At 40.9% G+C, this 20,142-nt stretch overlaps 2 protein-coding genes across 3 annotated transcripts; one reads left to right on the top strand and one right to left on the bottom strand.

Moving 5' to 3' along the window:
- The first annotated feature begins 27 nt into the window (after nt 1-27).
- On the top strand, nt 28-18,581 carry ppp4r1l (protein phosphatase 4, regulatory subunit 1-like). Of its 2 annotated transcripts, XR_011078563.1 has the most exons (21): nt 28-262; nt 1,899-1,943; nt 2,464-2,593; nt 4,118-4,224; nt 4,431-4,573; nt 4,740-4,886; nt 5,513-5,620; nt 6,685-6,750; nt 6,968-7,126; nt 7,591-7,709; nt 8,257-8,768; nt 9,028-9,341; nt 9,778-9,888; nt 10,024-10,209; nt 12,842-13,003; nt 13,275-13,375; nt 13,680-13,800; nt 14,253-14,387; nt 14,837-14,978; nt 15,409-15,744; nt 18,226-18,581. XR_011078563.1 is itself a non-coding variant. In XM_068593538.1 (20 exons), the coding sequence occupies exons 1-20, from the start codon at nt 256-258 to the stop codon at nt 15,552-15,554; spliced, it is 2,961 nt and encodes a 986-aa protein (XP_068449639.1). In that variant the 5' UTR covers nt 28-255; the 3' UTR covers nt 15,555-17,536. The 2 variants fall into 2 exon arrangements, 1 of the variants encoding a protein (XP_068449639.1); XM_068593538.1 differs by lacking the exon at nt 18,226-18,581 and having other exon boundaries at nt 15,409-17,536.
- Nucleotides 18,126-19,699, bottom strand: bcdin3d (BCDIN3 domain containing). The gene is made up of 2 exons (XM_068593539.1): nt 19,226-19,699; nt 18,126-18,813 (listed from the first exon to the last, which is right to left on the bottom strand). Exons 1-2 carry the CDS (start codon nt 19,427-19,429, stop codon nt 18,262-18,264), a joined length of 756 nt encoding a protein of 251 aa, XP_068449640.1. The 5' UTR covers nt 19,430-19,699; the 3' UTR covers nt 18,126-18,261.
- Nucleotides 19,700-20,142: the final 443 nt, after the last annotated feature.

Below are 20,142 nucleotides of genomic sequence, written 5' to 3'. Positions count from 1 at the left end.
CATCGGCTCTTTTTTGTTTGGAGAAACACACAAAGCCCACAGGCTTCTTTTTATTTACAATTCCGCTTAGTTATGTCGAGTTTGAGCGCGTAGCTGAGAAACGGTTACACGTTTGGAGTTGTTAAAAATATAATCTCCCAGGTGAATCCCAGCGTCAGGAAGTGGCTTCAGGAAGTAGTTTCCTGCCGCGTTTGAGTGACAGCTGTGCGGCGGTGACAGCCCACACGGGACGGCAGAGCCGAGCCGAGACTCAAGATGGCAGGTAATGGCACTTTTTAAAATAGTGTTTTCTCTCATACTTTGACGCTGTGTGTGCACTCGTGAAGCTGCATTGTTGTCTTCATAGTGTAGGCATTTGAAACGGCGGCTCCCATTTTAACTGCGTTCGCGGTGTTCGCAGGCAAAGTGCGAGCAAAGGCGAGCCGAGTCAAGCGAAAGGGCTGGATGAGCCTTGTTAGCAGACCTAGCACTGCTAGTCAGCTAGCTAACGAAAGCTATTCGTGGGTATCGAAATGTGTGACTTTTAGGCCACACTTGAACATATACCTGCCCAGCAGAGGTAGAATATCTCGCAGTCACCACTCTCCTCTGTAGTCGGACGGCACCATGTGCTTTAAGCCGTCTTTTTTTATTCCCGAAACGTTGTCATAGCAAAGGCTAGCGAGTCGACCTAGCTTAACGTTAGCTGAGTTGCTAAAGTCATTTTCAGCCATAAGCTGATCAAATCCTCCTTTATACCACAACAAAGGGGAGATGTAGCTCTCTGCCAACATGTTTTGTGGGGTGTTGTTAAACCAGCCGTCACGTTATTTACTACGCACGCAAAACACCACGTTTCATGTGTCTTTTCGAGATGGGAGTTGTTTTTATATTTGGAGCACATTCCCCTGCATGCCCAGCTGTAAACACTGGCATTAGCCGTCCCAGCACATGCTTCTTCTTCCGGGATTCCCTTCTTTTAACCACACTACTCTGAGGTTATTGTGTGCTAAATCAATATAGGGATGGTATTACAAGTGTTTTTGCATTATCGGCCGTTATCACACAAACATGTAGTTTGTTAATACTTTATACATAAGGTCTTTACATGGGTAGGACGTGTTGATCCATTTGGACTGCGTGCTGATGGGAAGTACCTGATTTGTAGTTTTGTGCTGTATTTGTAAGAGAATAAATGGGTACATGTATGTTCCGACTCTTGCAGGCAGTACAGTTGCCCAAGTGATCCAACTAATAGAAATGCAAGGACAAATGCATAGTATAGATTAGCAAATAAAAAGACATCGACGTTATGAGCAACTGTTATTCTGAAGATGACCCATGATACAAGATAACGTTACTCAATACTATTTGCAGAAAGATTAGGGATGATGCATAAATAAACAATAGAACAGAACCTCTGAAATCAGAGGTTCCCTTAAGTTTATATTGGCAGCGTTTTGACCTGCGTGTCTTCAAAGGTGGATGCACTGAAAAGACCAGTGAAACCATATTCACTTTATCACTTCAATTATATGCACTTGACACGTTTAGATTTTTTCAGATTTATTGATGAGGAATCTCATGTGTAAAAGAAAATCAACCAAGACAATAGTTTCACAGCCCATGAAAAATATGTTTGTATTTACTGACTTGTTTTGATTTCTTCCTATTCCGCGTCACTGCACTCACAATGTCATAATTTCAGTTTTGCAAAGTGATTAATCAGCAAAACCACTTCAATTTACTGTCAATCTTATTGAAGGAGACTTTGCACCTTAGTAAATGTCAGCCTGTAAACCTGCCAACCCAGAGGACCTTTCATTTTGCAGAGGTGGTGGTGTATAAAGTGATGGTATGTTGATGACATGTTTGTCATGACATGTTGGACTCTCCCTCTAACTGCCTTCTCCTTGCAGGTCTATCTTTATACTTTGAAGATGGCCATGACGATCTGGATGATTGTAAGTACTTGTGATTTTAATTTGTTAACAAAACCACATTAAACAGCAGCTGCCTTAATGGATTCATGTGGAACTTTGTTTTCCATCCCTTCTGCAGGGAGGTATATGCAAGTGTCATCTTTCTGGGCAACCACATTCACCCATGTGAAATATAAAGCTGTCAATAGTATTTCAAGGTTTTACGCCTCGCTATTATTAGCTGACATACAGGCCAACAGTCTCTGTTGTCTGCATTAGCGAGGGTGATAAAGCAGCGTCTGGATCTAACTGCAAAGCCAGTGTGTATTTATGGTCCATTAAATGGATTTATTAGTAAGACCTCAAGCTTTCTACTTTATTCACAGATTGAAGGATCGTCATTCCTGACATTTAGCCAGACTCAGTATTTTCAACAAGGCACTGTGATTACTGTGGTGCATCTGTTAGCTCTAAGTTTGTCTCTTGTTGGTTATCAGCTCTGTGCTTCAGAGATGGTTCCACTTTGTTTGCCTACAAAATAATATTTCTTTCTATATCACAGTTGGATTTGATGACTATGGTTCAGAGTGTGACGGCATCCGCATCACAGCCTTCCTTGATGCAGGACAAGACAACCTAACTCCTCTTGGGAGGCTAGAAAAGTATGCCTTCAGCGAGAATGTCTTCAACAGGTAAGTGGAATTTCGGCGCAAATCATCAGACAGACAATCTATTGTTGTAGTTTTTGGGTTGTGAGGATGCATTTTGAAACTACATAGTACATCGTAAACTCGCAGTGAAATGCGCCAGTAAACATTTTGTCTGCTAAAGCCCAGTTCAGACATAACATGGAAGTGCTTTCAGACATAAAATCATGAAAATAGTACAGTTGCTGCACCTAAGGTTAAAAGTAAAATAATGTCTACACAGCTTGGATTGTAAAAGTTGCAAATGTACAGTTACACATTACAAAAAAACCTAATCATGTTTTCATCCAGCTGCAATTTTCCAGATCAATACATTTTAAATGCAGCTTACTTTTATTTTGTGTTGGTTGCTCATGTATATTTGTCTTTGAAACAGATTTTGGTATGTGTGTGTGTATATATACATACACGCACACACTCAAAAAATTGGTGAAAATGTTTCTCTGTGATGAAAATGGACAAATCTGCGCTTGTGTAGACATGTCCTAATATTTGGGATTTCTTTTGTGAGCATTACCTTGCGTGAGTCTCAGCAACAAGGAAACATCTGCAACCTAGTGGGACTTTGTATCAATGAAACATCTGGCCAATGTTATTTCTTGTAGACAAAGTGATAAAGTTGTGGCCTGATATTCAGAAGTTCTCTTTATCAGATGTTCTAAACTCTTCCCAGAAAGCGGTTCAGCATTAACCTTTGCACCTAATTTAGGGTCAGTTCATATATTGCGTTTGATTTAAATTGTATTATTTGCACTGTTGCACTGTATACATTTTAAAATTATTGCTGAAAGGTTTTATGTCTCTAATAAGTAATAGAATAATTCTTCATATTTAGTGTGTTTGTATTGAATCGTGTCTAAAACGTATCATAAACCTCACATCAGAAAATGTGAATGTGAGATAAGCATGTCATCCAAACTCAAGTGATCTCCAGACATGTTTTTTCATAGTTTTCTGAAGGATGGTGCATTCCTGTGTATTTACTAATCACATACAAGCTTCAACTCTAGTACAGGAATGTGAAAGACTTAAAGTTGATTTCTGGTTAGATGGTGTCTGTCTGAAACATGGCAATAGGTTTACAATAGTAGCCTTTTGTTGTAGGTTAATAATGTTGACACGTTTAGATTTGATCTATATTTGTATATTTCTTTTAATGTTTCTTTTAATGTGTTACATTCAGCATGGTAAAAGGCTGCCCGGTGTATTTTAAATCCTGTGCAAACATTTAACAGCACTCTTAACCCCACACAAACCTGGTTACCCGTCTTCATGCTTCTCATGCTTGGCTTTGCAGGGTTCAAGCCCTCCTGTCATTTACCAATACGTGTGTGTGTGTGTGTGTGTGTGTGTGTGTGTGTGTGTGTGTGTGTGTGTGTGTGTGCGTGTGTTTGTTTGTGTGTAATGCACTTGACAGCTCTGTTAGAGCGGTGTGTTACGCTGTGTGCATTTAGCACTTGTAGGTATTGGCAGGCAGTCTACTAACGTGACGCTCCCGTTGCTTTCTAGGCAGATCGTGGCTCGCGGCCTGCTTGATGTGCTTCGAGAGTTCAGTGACAATGAAAATGACTTTATCAGTGTCATGGAGACAGTTGCCAGAATGTCAGAAGATGGAGGTAGATGAATTTTCCTTTTCATCAATTTAGTTGTCATGTCTCTGTATACGCTTTTTGATTGTGTTGTCGTCTTTTTTTCTGTTTTATTCAATGCAACTCTTCCAGGATTTAATCTTCACTTGGTTGCAAGCTCATAGTGCTTGTTGCACTTAATGCACACCTTTTCCATTTGCGCATAACTCTTATATTTGAATGTGTGTACTCAGAGCCCACAGTGCGAGCCGAACTGATGGAGCAGGTGCCCAACATTGCCATGTTCTTGCACGAGAGTCGGCCCAACTTCCCAGCAGCTTTCTCAAGATACTTGGTCCCCATTGTAGTCCGATACCTCACTGATCCAAATAACCAGGTGGGTTTCAAATGTACCACTTTTTCTAACTCATATCTTACAATTGAAATGGCAATCACGACTTGTCTTTTGAGATATTTTCTCTGCTTTATAGAAATATGTTCACTGGTTAAATTCATTCACAGAAAGAGTTTTATAGATTTGAACTTCCTCCCATCTTTTCCAGGTGCGGAAGACCAGCCAGGCAGCGCTGCTTGTTCTGTTGGAGCAGGGCCTCATCTCTAAAGCTGATATGGAGACCAAAGTTTGTCCAGTTCTACTGGACCTCACAGAACCCAGCAGTGATGATGACTACAAAATAGAGGCGGTCTCTGTAAGAAACCTCATTTATTTATGTTTTTTTTGTTTGTTTTTTTGAAAGAGACTTTATAAAAATAAAAAGGTCTGTGGTTTATTATTAAGGAAATGAACTTTAGCTGAAAACCACATGGCATTAGATAAACTGCAGAGAGGCACAGAAGATTTCTTTTAATGCCTTATTGTCCATTATGTTAGTCCATTCCTTTATCTGATCACCAGTCTAAAAAAAAATTTTTTTTGATGGCACATGGTTAATGCCATCAAAGAGATTAACTGCAATTTGTCATTGAATTGTCAAAGTTTACAAAAATAATGTGGGTTGAATCAATTAATTAAAAAATGTATTTTACGGTGTTCTGATTTTATCGAATGCTCAAAGTTGATTGTGGCTTTTTATATTCTGTCGTATTAATATTCTACTTACAAATTAGTTTTTACCCAAAGTTTTCTCAAATCAGGTTCAGCCCCTGAAACACACATAACTTTCTCTACACACAAACAGTTTTCCCCATTCCCTCTACTCTTAATACCCTCATTGTTTCCCTCAGTGGACCATTTCTTAGCTTCCTGTAACGCTTTCAGTTCAAATCTTCGGATCCAAATAGTTTTGTAATTGAAGCATTTTCTTTCTTCTCATAGATGATGTGTAAAGTTGTCACCATGTTGAGCAAAGACACAGTGGAGCATCTACTGCTGCCGCGCTTCTGTGACCTGTGCAGTGACGCCAGACTCTTTCAAGTCCGCAAGGTAACAACCTACAAATCATTTTTGCTACCTCATAGGTCAAGATACTTTTTTTTCACAGTCTCTGAAATTGCTTGTAATGAGTATGAACCAATAAGACACAGCTGAGAAAGCAGTCATTTTAAAATGAGTTTAATTGGATCAGAATAAATTCAATAACACTGAGTCAGCCTTAATTCTGTTTTGTGCGTCACCGCCTAAACTGCTCTGTTGTTTTCTGGCATAACTGTTTCTAGTTAGAGAAGCTGCAAAGGTGGTAAAACATGTATTTATATATCTATATTTTAATCTTTCTTTCTGTTGTAGTTTATTTTTCTTATCTCTACAGCCAAACCAAACTTTAGGATTTGTTCTTAAACATTAAATACACAGGGTTGCAAACTCAATAAAGCATACAAATTCTTTATACAATTCAGAAATACAGTGTGTGAAAATTGTCCAATAGGATTAGAACTTATGTAAAGGAATATAACTTTACGTATGTACAGCCAAAACGGATGGTCCATCAAAATGATTTAACTGATCTGAAAATGTACTGTTAAAAATATTGTATAAGTTGTGTTTATTGTATTAATGAATGCTTAAAGTGGATTTATGTTAGAATCATGCGCAAAAGGAAAGCTGATCTAAAATTGTTATCCTCGAAATTTACATTTACATTAACATTTTATGTAGAACTGGAAAAACAAAGTTGAAAATACGATGAGTTAACTGTTTACGCACGTTTATTTTAGCTTGATTGATTAAACATTAGCTGCCAGAGTATCGAGAACATCTTTTTTCAATATGGAAATTAAACTCACTTAGTCACTTAAGTAATGAATAAAAAAAGAAAATGCAAACCACTCTTAAGACCTCTCACAAAATAGTTGCGCATGGGCGGTGATCGATCTGTCTGTCTGTCTATCTTCAAAAACCACAGTCACTGTACTGAGCTATTCTAAAAAGCAGAACCGTTACACTACTTTTATCACACCGTCCTCCACCCCGGTGTCGGCTTGTCGCTGTCGCTACTACGATGCAGGACAAAGGACAAAAGACAAAATTGTTTGTGTTGTGTTTTACAGGTCTGTGCTGCAAATTTCGGAGAGTTTTGTTCTATTGTTGGTCAGGAGGCCACAGAAAAACTACTGGTGAGAAGCACCAAGACTTTTATTTTTTTATTTTATTTGAAAACTCTGAAACCACAACTCCACTTTAATAACTTCATTATGTAACATAGAAGTTTAACATAGCTGTCCTTTCAGAATTTCAGTAGTTTCTTTGCACCCTTGCTGTAGATGAATCTCATCACAGTTTGTTAATTTTTTTTTTTTAGGTTTAACTGACTTTAACTGGTTTTGTGTTTAGATGCCCAAGTTCTTCGATCTGTGCTCGGACAGTCTGTGGGGCATCAGGAAAGCCTGTGCAGAGTGCTTCATGATGGTCTCCAATTCTACCTCTCCAGAGGTGCGACGTGCAAAATTGTCCCCCCTCTTCATCAGCCTCATCAGTGACCAATCTCGCTGGGTAAGACACACGGAAGAAATTGTCTGCAATTTGACGTACTTTCAAACTTGGTCAAAACGTGGTCATCAGTGGGGCTTGAAGGCCTGAAAGTGTTTTGGTCTTTAAAAGTGTCGCAGAATTATTGTCTGCATGATATTTAAAAAGACACGTGCACATTTTGGCGTAGACACGTGTTTACGGCGGTCCATGTGGAGTCAATTTATGACCACGCGGATAGTTTACGCCGATGGGCATGTGGGAGCTTGTCTGTGTATGCAGACACTCAGCGTGCTATAAACAGATCTGCATGCTGTTCCATTGTCCTTGTCTGTTTATTATTTTTGGACCATATGCGACCTCTAAAATAGTTCCCCATGCAAACAATCTTGTTCATGAATGAGTTCGACGATAACTGACCGGCTTGTGAGTTATGTAAAGACTCTGTCATGCTGACACTGACAGATTCCCCTCTGCTCCACTTTTAGGTGCGACAGGCTGCTTTTCAGTCTCTGGGGCGTTTCATCTCCACCTTCGCCAATCCCTCCGGCCTCCACTTCAGAGAGGATGGCTCCCTACTAGAGGTCGCCAGGTGTACATTGGACAGGTAAGACCACCTAACCTTCATCGCCACGGAATTGTCAATGAAGGATCCTTTTTTCGCTCAAACTTTGCCAGAAATTGTGTTATTTCTTTTAGTGAATTTATCATCAGACAGTACTAAAACAATATGCAGCATGAATACGAGTCTGTTTTGTGCTCACAGAGTTATTCTGTGTTACATCATTGGCCCTATGACTCATAGTCACTGCCTATGATCAGGTCAGACCGGTTTTTTATTTTTGTTTAGAGGTGTTTTTTTTTCAGAAACAGGAATACATTAAATTTGTTAGACTTTTTTTTTTTTTTTGAAATGTCCTTATAAATGCTAAAATGTACACTTTAAGTATGCTTGACCAACTTCAAACCAGAGTTTAAGGTTGATGAGCTCAGATACAGTTGGAAAAATGTAACTAAGTCTTTGGGTTGTGAAACTTATTCTTAACATGTACGGAGAAGCTAACCAAGACATACAGTGTATCCTTTCTTTTATTCTGTTTTAGATATTCAGATCTACCTGAGTATTCTGATACATTTTGTTGCACCATTTTCAGCGACTGCTCCCTAAACTCTCTGAACTGCTCCGAGATTAGCGTCTGCCACGCAGGAAGAACCATCGCTCACACGCCTCCCAACCAGGACGGCCGCGCCACACCGTCCCCAGAGCACGTGTCGACAGCCGACGGCGATCAAATGCACAGCTTTGATGATAACTACACTTCGGCTCCCAGAGAGACGCGCGGCGGCTTCACCCGCACGTTCTCAAACAGCAACGCCAGCCCTACGACGACAAACAATGCTAGGAACACAAAAGACACGGAGCAGACGGACGAGAACTTTAATTCCTTCAACTATTGGAGATCTCCTTTACCAGATATAAGTGGGGAACTGGAAATGTTAAATAGTGGAGAATCAAAGGAGGTGATAGAGCAGAAGGAAAAGAAAGAGGAGGAAGAGGAACCCAAGTTCCCTGATTCCAAGTCCAGCCCTGGCAAAACTACCAGTGACCAGATCCAGAAGGTCTTGGACTGTTTGCAACCGCACATTGATGACCCTGATGTACAAGGTGAGTCAGAATATGTAAGGTTAGCTGTAGATCTTTGTCAATGAATTGGCATGTAGGCAAGGCAAGTTTATTTGTATAGCAGATTTAAAAAACAAGGTCATTCAAAGTGCTTGACAGAAAACCATTAAAATAATTCAAACCTAATGCAGAAGAAAATGAGATTTAAAAACAATTAAGAAAATGTATTTTTTTAAACATAAAAAGAACAGTCAAAAAGTAAAAAATGTCGACTGAATCGTGCGTCTGAATTTACCTCCAGCTCAAGTCCAGGTGTTGTCAGCGGCTCTGAAAGCAGCCCACCTTGACAGCCAGGAAGACGACGAGCCCGCGGACGACGGCCTGACCGAACCCGAGCCAGAAGAGCAGCGAGAGGACGACATCGAGAGCCCATCCGTGGAGAGCAAATCTGTGGACGTTCAGTCTGAGAATGAAGAGAGTCCCACAGAAGGGGAGCAAACGGTGGAGCCTCCTCCAGCCTCAGAGTCCAGCCCTGTGCAGGAGCAAGGGGACGAGGAGACGCAGACGGAGCCCCTGGAGGACCAGGAAGAGTCTCCTCCTGACTCGCCTATTCTGGTACGAGACTATTCAGATCTTTACAGCATGTTAAGAGTTAGCTGTTGTATGTTGAACAGACCAAATGTGCTCAGTAACCAACATTTATACTGGGCTTATGCTGCATATATAGTTGATGCAGAGGGTTTATGACATTGCTGCAAGCAATGCATGTGTAGGTTTTGATTTATAGGTCAGCTGGAGACCACCACAACAAATCTATTGTATTTGATTGGACCCTGTTTTTTAAAAAATGTGTTTCAAATCTTAAGTATTTCTATATATTAGTGAAAGTTTGAAAATGAAAAATTAACAGGAATTGTTTTGATGTAAAAACGAATCTGAATTATCTGGACTGTGGGATTGATTTTCTGAAGAGTAACGAGAAATGTAAGACTTTAATGTGAGGTGCGCTTACTTGTTCATTAATGTGGGCATGTGTGTATATTTTCCTCAGGAGTCTGAACTAATTGAGAGTGTGGAGGAGGAAGAGGAGGAGGAGGAAGAAGAAGAGGGAAAGGAAGACTCTGCTCACAGCCCAATGTTTGAGGAAAAGCCCAAGATCCAGGTCAGTCACCACTTTGGTCCTACCTCCCGTAAATATTAGAGCGGGCACAGACTTGGATTTTCAAATAACTTCGACCTGTGCATCCCATGTCCTCTTCAAATCATCAAACTCTTCAATCTCTCGTCCCGTCTTCAGAACGTCATCCCCCAGCAGCTGTTGGATCAGTACCTCTCCATGACGGACCCGGCCCGGGCTCAGACGGTGGATACAGAAATAGCCAAACACTGTGCCTTCAGCCTGCCGGGGGTAGCGCTCACTCTGGGCCGACAGAACTGGCACTGCCTCAAGGACACCTATGAAACCCTCGCTACTGATGTGCAGGTAGGCAGAGAAACGGGTCATTTATGTGGGGTTAAATTTGCGGTTTGATCCTAAAATGAGTGCTTAACCACATGAGCGCATATAAGCACTCTTGAAGTGGGGGCTGTAGGAGGTACTGAGCCAAAGTCGGTGTATTTCCTCGGAAGTTGGTGGCACACCCTTCGTTTCCGCAATAAGTTGTGACTTATTCAGTTTTTACTCAATACTCGAAACTAGTATTGAGTAGAAACTGGCCTCTATTCATAATTATTCTCGAAGTTAAACCGTTTTTGTGTTACATATTTCAGTTTTAAATAAACACAAAGGCCCCACACATAAATAATCCAAAGTTAAGCCATGTGAATGTCCTCCGTGACTGTATTCAGACTCTACAGAAAACAATTTCAAAGTATGACTTTAATGGAAAGCTTAATTGATTTTTTTTAAATTTTGATCCTTGATTTTTGTTATATAAATATTTTATAATGTACTTGCTGTGGTAGCAGTTGTTAGTGCTTTTATGATAGAAAAGTATGTCTTTTAGCAGTTAAAACATTCTTTAAGGAACTTTAAATTGCTCTAAAGAATATGTAGGATTTTAAATTGTTGATTGTGGTTTTTGATCTTTAGTTTTATTGTTTTGTGATCGCTCTATTGTAAATGTTTTGAGAACGGGTGACAATAAGTTTCAGGGGAGGATAACATTAGTTATCAAAAGAGGATCACATAGAATAGCTGAAATGTTTGTGATTTGGCTGAAGAGTAATTTTACTAATGAATGCCTTTTTAATATATTCGGTGTAGTCTGAAGTTATGTCACAGAGCAATATTAGAACGTCTTGGCTCAATTGTTGTGGATCTGAGATCAAATAACACAATCTAAGAGGGGGTGAGTTTTTCCAAGCTCTGTGTCCACAGTCTCAGACTTTGGAAACCAATGATCTTATGAATTACTGTAAATTCAAATGGGCTTTTTTTGGCATGAATGTTGAGGTAACATGGTTGCCAAAGCTGAATTACATATTATTAAATAATCACATTTCGCACAAGAAAACACAATGGATAATCACACAATAACAAATACACATTTTAAACCGTACAATGATTGTACTGCTATTTTTTTCCTGATTGGTATGGTGCAGTGTTTCTGGACGTATGATGTTGGCTTTGTGAAGAAACCAATCTCTCTCTTTTTTTAAATTTTTTTTTCAGCAATATTGGGTGCATTTAAGTGAGGAAGTGAAGCTCTGCATCAATGGCTTGTCTATTACCGTGAGAAAAGCAAAGTTTTCTTTGCGTCTGCCTGCGTCAGCAGCTAGTCTGTGTCCACTTAGTCAATGTTTTCTTCAGCTTTATTATATCAACTCCAGTGCTGGCATACCAAGTGAGTGTATAGAAGCATTTTAGTTTTTTTTTTAACGTAATGAATTGAGTAAGGGTGATTTGTTGCAAGAATTTCTCTGCCATGTTGCCATGTCTTGCATTGTCTGTCCGTCACATCACAAACTTCCCTAAGCGATATTCTAGTTTGCTTTGTCTTATGAACCGCTGCTTTTGCAGACAAGCACAGCAAGCTAACTCGGCTAATCGCCAATTGTTACAATCAAGAGTTGAGTGGCCTCTCAGTGAAGGCTTTGAATGACTTAATGTTATCCTTAGTCAGCCGTGTTCAAGTGTATGTGACTGGGGAGGTTATTGGGAAAGAAGGAATGGAAGCAGTGATGCGTCGCGGTTGGAGTAATGGCGTTGGCGCAGACTACGGATCATCTGTTTTTATTTTATTACCTTCATTAAGTATGGGAGCAAAGTAACCTTCTGTTACACCAGCCAAAACAAAAGCTGCCCGCATGTATTCTCAACTATTGAGCTGAGTTGTGTCTCTTTAAATTCGTTGAACCACATTTGCTGTCTAAGACAATGCAGCCAGACAGATGGTCCGCAGGGGGAGGAAGAGAGGGGACAGAACGAATGACTAATTCTGACTTCATAAACTTCATTCAGTAGTTTGATGTCAGGAAGGTTTTTATTATTTGTGAGATATCTATGGGCTTATATTGTGATTTGTAGGTGCTGTTGTAAACACTGCTGCTGCTCTATAAACATGTAGCATAGTTCTGTTTAAAATATTACATTTTCATCCAGTTCTGACGCGGCTGACACAGCTGTAAATGTAAAGCTAAACTTTAAAGTCATAACAATATCAAACAATGTTATCATTATCACCATGCGGGCGTAGTTTAGTGACGTCCTGGCTTTGACTTGAGGAACAAAGCAGCAGTTGTGCGGATGCCATGGTTGTTGACGCATGAAAGAACGGGAACTGTACGAGGGGAAACGGGGCTTCACTTCACTGCAGCAGGGACGGCGTGACAACCACTCAGTCATGCTGTTGCTCATTGCTTCATCACAGCACTGAATGTCACTGTCGGCATGGCAGCATTGGACTCGGACCAATCACAGAAGGAGTTCAGATAGTTTCTCAGTCACACATTTGTTTAAAATGTTCCTGCATTATTAGCATATTAAATAAAACAAGTGTTTATTTTCTTTCTTTTTTTAAACCTAAAATGATTATTTTTTTACCCAAGACACTTGTTAATGGCTTGTGCTATAATCTTTTGTGTTTCTTTTCTCTCTACTTCCCAATCCTCAGTGGAAGGTGCGGCGTACGCTGGCTTTCTCCATCCACGAGCTGGCGGTTATCCTGGGAGACCAGCTGACGGCAGCGGATCTGGTGCCCATCTTCAACGGCTTCCTCAAAGACCTGGACGAGGTCCGCATTGGCGTGCTCAAACACCTCTACGACTTCCTCAAGGTGAGATTATAGATTATTTATTTGTTTTATATATAGTGCTGAATATGCAAGCACCTTTACAGCGTGGGAGGCGTTGTATGTTCGAGTTCGAGATGTTACGTGTCAGCAATAATATTCGTGTAAGAGATGACAGAGAAATCCTACGTAGACTGTTTGGATTTGAGTGAACAGTTTTAGTTGACAGTTGGCGACGTAAACCACAGTTGGATCCACTTGCTTAACTTTTCGTACCAGATAACTAAGCTGCTTCGTGTGTGTCTTCTCGTTGCAGCTGCTGCACGCAGACAAGAGGAGAGAGTATCTCTACCAGCTGCAGGAGTTTATGGTGACGGACAACAGCCGCAACTGGAGATTCAGATATGAGCTGGCAGAGTACGTCTCCTCTTCCAAGCAGGACATAATTACACTTAGGTTTTAACAGACTTGACTTCCAATCAGTGTCTTGCTTAAAGACAGTCTGGAGGGGCCGAGGTCTGTTCTCATGAAAGTGTATAACACTGTAGATTAAATCCTGCAACACATTTAGTGTCAGCTAATTTCCTCAGTTTCATCTGTAACATGACATTCAAAATTGCAGTTAAATTAATTTTGCTCATTTGCTATGTTGCACTTCTACTGCCGGGAAAGTGTACATGTTTTTTTCTGACTGAAGTCTTGTTCTCTGTTCTTCATCCAGGCAGTTGATCTTAATCATTGAGTTGTACAGCCACTACGACGTGTATGACTACCTCAGACAGATAGCACTCACACTCTGCTCAGACAAAGTCTCAGAGGTCAGGTGGATCTCGTACAAGCTGGTAAGTGTACAACATTTATTTGCTTTTCGTGTTTTGTTTTCTTTGGGCTGGTTGAAAAAAATATCCAGTGAGAGGAAATGTGTTGGAAACATGAAAAAGAAATGTGTTGGAAACATGAAAAAGAGAAACACTTTACTTTTTGCTAAGCTAACTGGCTTCATATTGAACAGGACAGTATCAATCTTCTCTAAGAAAGAAAGCAAGCAAATAAGTATATTAATATTATACCATTTGTTAAAATGCAAATGGGAGTGTGAGATTTTCAATAGTTATAGCTACTTTAGACAGCGTCACTTTTTCATGTGTTTGCTCATATTCTGTTATTCTTTCATTTGTCCATTGTCTGCCTCTGAACTTAACTCAAAATCATCAAATCAAATTTTCTTTCACTGAAGAACTGCAATTTTAAATCCCAAGTTTTTTAATTGTGTCATCTCCTCTCGTGTCCTCAGGTTGTGGAGATCCTCCAGAAGCTGTATGCATGTGGAGCCGATGACCTGGGCTTGAACTTCATCAACGAGCTCACCGTCAGGTTCTGCCACTGTCCCAAGTGGGTGGGGCGGCAGGCCTTTGCCTTCATCTGCCAGGTGTGCGACCCTTATCTCGCATCACGTAACCCAGATGCTGGATCAGCACCTCCCATAAACAGCTGTGTACCTGTCGGATGGTTGTCTGAGAAAACAGAAATTAAAACAATAATCCCATTTATTCTTTTTGGAACGTTTTTTCAAAGGGATTTCTCCTTTTTAATATATCACGAAAAACATACTCTGAATGTTTTTAAATCTAAAATTGTCGAAAATAAAGGAAATATATATATTTCTTGGGTTAGAGTTGGTAAAAATAGTTATTGACGTAACGTTCAAGTTTGTCCGTCATCAAGTTGTCTCACTCCAGCTATGTATCACGGTCATACTACAAAGGAGGTTCATCCTCACTGAGTGACTCTTGACTCCCTTCTTTCGGTGTTTGATGAACTGTCTTCAACACCAGCCAGTCTAAGTGTCTCTGTGTGTTTTCTGCGTATTGTCTGCAGGCCATAGTAGAGGAGGACTGCATGCCCATGGAGCAGTTTGGCCAGCACCTTCTGCCCAGCCTGCTCAGCCTCTCCTCAGACCCGGTGGCCAATGTCCGCGTACTGGTGGCCAAGGCTCTAAGACAGAGTGTCATGGAGAAAGGTATTGTGAAAAAGAATAATGATTGATGTTGTCTTTTAAAGATAAGGCTGAAGGGATTCTGTATTTTTGTTAGTGTTAATAAATCAAAAATGTCTTGGTGTGTATTAGTACTTTTCCAACTTTGTGTCACTTATTTGTAACGGGTCACAAATTTAAACTTACATTTTTCCTCTTTTTTTTTTTTGGCAAATGTTAATTAAACATATTTGTTGGCTCTTATCTCGTATATTGCCTATGATCACCTAAAATGTAGGAATGTTTTGGGACAACAATAAAGCTGAGGAACAGGACATTAAGTCAACAATGCTAGCTAGTCTTCTCTGTCAAATCTGTGTTTTTTCCCTTTTCATGTTAAAAAATACGCACATCAAATAGCTTTTTGCTGGCATGTTTTTCCTCGGACTAACGGAGTCCTGTGTTTTGTGTCCAGCTTACTTCAAGGAGCCCGGCTGTGCCTTCTCTGACGAGCTGGAGGAGACGGTGATGGCGCTGCAGTCCGACAAGGACCGGGACGTTCGCTTCTTTTCCAGCCTGGACCCCAACAAAGGCTTGATGGACACGGCTCCCTTGATTTAACCTCCGCTCCTGAGACCCAGTACAGCCCGCCTGCCTGTCTACCTGTCTGTCTGTCTGTCGGACTGACGCACAGTCGGCGTAACCTGCAACACCAGCACCTGACCAGATCCCCAACCACTCGCCTGCTGGGCAGACCTGCACCAACGACCACTTGGGGAATCATGTCAGAGGATCAGATTACAATACAAAAGTATGAGCATGTTCAAACGACACAACCCAGACTCTGGTTGGGCACTACATGGCGCACATCGCATTCACAACTTAAGTTGCATACTTCTCAGAGTTTTTAGAAAATGAGCAGGACTCAAGAGGTTTGCTGCACCACGTTTGTGGGAGCCGCCGTATTCATGCCTGATTTTGTCCCCTCCCTCTTCCACACTAACATCGACTCAACCCTTCCCCGATCACAGACTTGTAAAACTACGACGGGCTCTCTTTCTCCAAAGCTAATTGTAAGCTTGATTTAAAATTGATGAATTGATTTTTTTTTCTTTTTTTTCTTAATGCTTTTTTTTGGTGGATTTCTTAACGAACAAGCGGGCGAGGCCTGCCTGACTCTGACGTGTGCACTAACTCAGGGGGACTCATCTGAACCTAAACAGCATTATTACCTTACACGATAAGCAGCAGCTCCTTGATCCCTTGTGAAACGAAAAAGAAAAAGGAAGAAAAAAAGCTCCAGCTGTCTGCGCAACAAAACCAGCCAAACCAAGTAGCTCTGCTGGTGTCTCTTGCCTCATTTCCTCTAAAATGCCTCTGTTGTCTCAGACGTCCTTTGTCTTCTGAGATGTCCTCTGGGTTGTCGTCCGTTTCCCTTCTTCCTTCCTCACTCTCTGCATTTCTCCACCTGGTCTTCATAGGCCACCGAAACCACTACTACTGCACAGAAGGAATAGTGATTCTGCCACTCAGCGTAACTCTTAATTAAAACCATATCTCAGCGTTTTTGAAAGAACACCGTAATAATCTGTTGATTTCACCCCCCCCCCCCCCCAACCCTTCTTCCCATTGTGTCTGTTTACCAAAAAATGTGACACAGCACGTCTCCCAAAACAGCAGGAGACAAATAAAATACCTCTGTTTGGAAACGACTGGCCAGTGTGGCATTCGTGTCGAGGGACATCGGCGGTTCAAACAGGCTCTGATTGGCCTCAATGGGCGAATCTTCGGTCGGCTAAAACATCTTAACAAGGGCTCGTGATGAAGTAACACATGATGACGTAAATCTCAGAAAGAGGAAGAAAGCAAGCACACTGTTGGATTATGCATGTGTCTCCCCCCCCCCCACCTATTGTGTATAGTCTGTTCCGATTCCTTACCTGACCTCCTGATGTTGAATTATGTGACCATGGTAGCTTTCAGTGGATCTGACTGACCAGTTGTACAGTAGGATATAGGAATGGCTGTGTGACGAGCCTGAAAGACACCTGATCGTTTCTTCCCTGTCTTGGTGGAATGAATTTAAGTACGAGGTCTCTCGACATTTTGCAACTCTTTTGTACAGCTTAAACCTGTGGAAAACGGTTTGTTTATGGAACCAAGGCCAGTTTTAGTCGGGTTTTTACCCATCGAGATGTGTGAATATTGGGAGCAGTCACCAAGTCACTTTTTGTAGTCTCTCGAGCTTGTTTGTTCTCTCCTGTTGTAAATGGTAACCCCCCTTTTTTTTCTCTTTTGAACATAGACATAACTTGAGAACTTAAGCTGATTGTGGTGTGTGCTGTGCATCTCAAGTCTTTCTTCCTTCGAAAGGAGAGCTCACTGCGGTAATGGCGGTGTCTACTCATCTCGTCTGTCTGCGATTTGTGTCCATCTCATTTTTTATGTAGTAGAACAGTTAATATATACATTTTATGAAAATTATTTTTCTTTTCAATTATGCACCACTGTTCAAAGATTTTATATCCTAACTTTACAAAATTTACAACCTTTGTAATATTCAATGGTTTCTTTTAAAAAGACATTTTATGTAATGTTATTTTTAGTATTCTGTAATTAAAATGATGAAAAATGAACGAATTGCGCTCTAGTTTTGATTTGTAGTTTTCCACGTTAATGACTGTAAACAAAGTACATTGTTGTATAGCTGGTTATCTTTTTAAACATTTGAATTCATACACATGTCAGTGTTGTATATTGAAAGAGAACCAATGTTTTTCAAGTTTTTACCCACAGACGCTTGTCCTTTTCTCTAGAAGTGCAACAACCAGTCAAATTAGTATTACATTTTGATAATCATGTGAAAGTGTAAGGATTTGCTGCTTTTCTGTTTTGTATCATACAGTTTAGAAATGTTTTGTAAACTGGATATCTTTTGCTTTTTGACTGGTGGTTGGACAAAACAAGATATTTAGAGGCTTAATATCTGGAAACTGATGGCATTCTTCACATGGACCAAAGTATATTACTTGAAAATTGCTGCTCTAATTATAAAAATGGATTAATCTGTCTACAAAATGTCAGGAAATGTAAAAATATGCAGATCAGCAATTGCCGGACCCGAAGATCAATTGTAAAACTGAAACAAGCTGGGCTTTTTTGTTTTGTTTTTATTGAAAATTACCTTTTTAATAACATTGTCATTGTAAATTAATGTTGATCTGAAAAAAAACCCTCTTTTCTCCTCGTCCTCATGTTGAATTCTTTGGTCTTCCTCATCGTGTGTCCGCAGCTGCAGATGACAACTCTTGGCGTTCCTCCCTCAGTCTCATCTCCTTTTGAAAAGGAGCAGTTTGCGATCCCACGTCGTGCTGCCGAAGCTCTGGATGAGCTCCATGCCGCAGTTTGTCTCCAGGTGCTCCCTGGCGTGCTCGGCAACGTCCCCCCGGACCTTCAGGGTCTTAAAGTGGTCAAAGTCTGAGCGGCCCAGCTTCCTCAGCCGCCGGGCTGCAGAGCGGTAGCACTTCCAGGGCTGCGCCTCCAGCAGAAGGTGCTGGCTGAAGGAGGCCAGGCGAGAGAGCAGCTGCAGCAGGCCGTCGTCTCCGTGGTTCAGGTGGACCCACATGGTGACGGCCAGGCACAGACAGAGCTGGAAGTGGGAGCCGCCGTGCTGGTTGAGGTAATCCTGGAGCTGGTCGGTGTCTTTTGTGATGTCCAGGGGGATGAAGGAGATGCTGCCGGGCAGAGGGTTGTTCTTCTGAGCCCTTTGAATGAGGATCTCATCCAGGTCAAAGCCCAGCAGATGAACTTTCCTCTCATCCGACTCCTCTCGGCTCACAGGGTCCTGAACCAGATGCTTGTAAAAGGCTACACTCAAGTCCTGTGTTCACAGGGAGAAAGGCGAGGACAGCGTTCACAACAAAATAATGTGTGTCATAATAACTTTCTTTCAAATCTATTTGAAATTCTAAAATTTGTTTCGAGGATGAACTATGCTTGACCACCATATGTATCACAGGCAAATGTGTATAGTAAAAAACACTTATAGTATAAGTAAAAGCCCTACATTAAAAATCTTAAGTAAATTAAAATGGCCCATTTCAAACTAATATATAATTGGATTATAATTGCCAATGTGTAAGCATTAATAATGTTCCAGCTGGTAAAGGCGGTACTTTATACACATCTTAAATGCACATTAATACAGCGTAACTAAGTTGTTGTATTAACCAAGTGGAGAATACTCCAAACAGTTAAAGAGATGCATCTTAATCGGTAGTTGAGCCACATACCCCTGAATTACAGCCGACGTCCAGGAGCAGGGTGCTTTCATGGCCGTCGCTGTGACCTAAATCCTGGAGTAATGTTGAGGGGATCAGCCTCAGGCGGTTTTCCGGAGGATTAAAGGTGTAATAGTTTATGAAGTTCCCGTAGGGAGCAGCTCCCGGGTCATTTATTTCTTCATCAGCTACGATACTTGACGAACATGTTGCCATTGTAAGGTGTGCGCCTCCAAAATATATCCGGGTGGAAACACGGGACGACGGCGTTCCAGGTCCGTGTAGCTGGATTTTAATAAATAGAGGGAGAGCAACATTAGATGGAGGTTCTACTGGTGTGTGGCATGAATTAAAGCGCTTCCAGTCTTGTCCAAAGTATTGGTGCAAAGTTTAAGCGCAAGATAAACCCTCGCTACATAAATTCACTTCAAACACAAGAAAGAAGAAAAACGCGTCAGTTCCCCCTGGGTCTCGACATGAGCCAATAGAACTGTAGTATAAGCAGTATAAGCAGTATAACTATAGCACTTTGTACAGAACATAGTTTTCTCAATATCCTGGAGAGAAAAGCTGAGACGTGGAAAATCAGCACTGTAATAGCTGCCATCCCCATTGGTCCAATGCCACTGTGGTGTGAACTGTTGCTTTATCTCTATTCTCTGTATTAGTCTGCTTTTCTATCAGCAGTTGATATAAACAGTCAAATGAATATTTATTTTAACCATTTATACTGTACTTTTTAAAAAGAGAAAGAGTTTTGGTCCAATATTTTAGTTAGTTTTGCCATTTCAGAAGTGATTATTTTCTATGTGTATTAAAAATGGCTTTTCATAATGTCTTGTGTTCAATTAGTCCTCGGGTGACCAGACGTCCGGATTTTCAATGTCCTGTCCGGCGTCCGGCGCAGAAACAAGCCGGACGCGTATTTG

The sequence above is a fragment of the Clinocottus analis genome, unplaced genomic scaffold (assembly GCF_023055335.1).
Source record: "Clinocottus analis isolate CAN_PGR_092001 unplaced genomic scaffold, fCliAna1.0.p SCAF_3, whole genome shotgun sequence".
Taxonomy (NCBI): domain Eukaryota; kingdom Metazoa; phylum Chordata; class Actinopteri; order Perciformes; family Cottidae; genus Clinocottus; species Clinocottus analis.
Note: the sequence above shows the minus strand (reverse complement) of the source record. Positions and strands in the feature narration are given on the sequence as shown.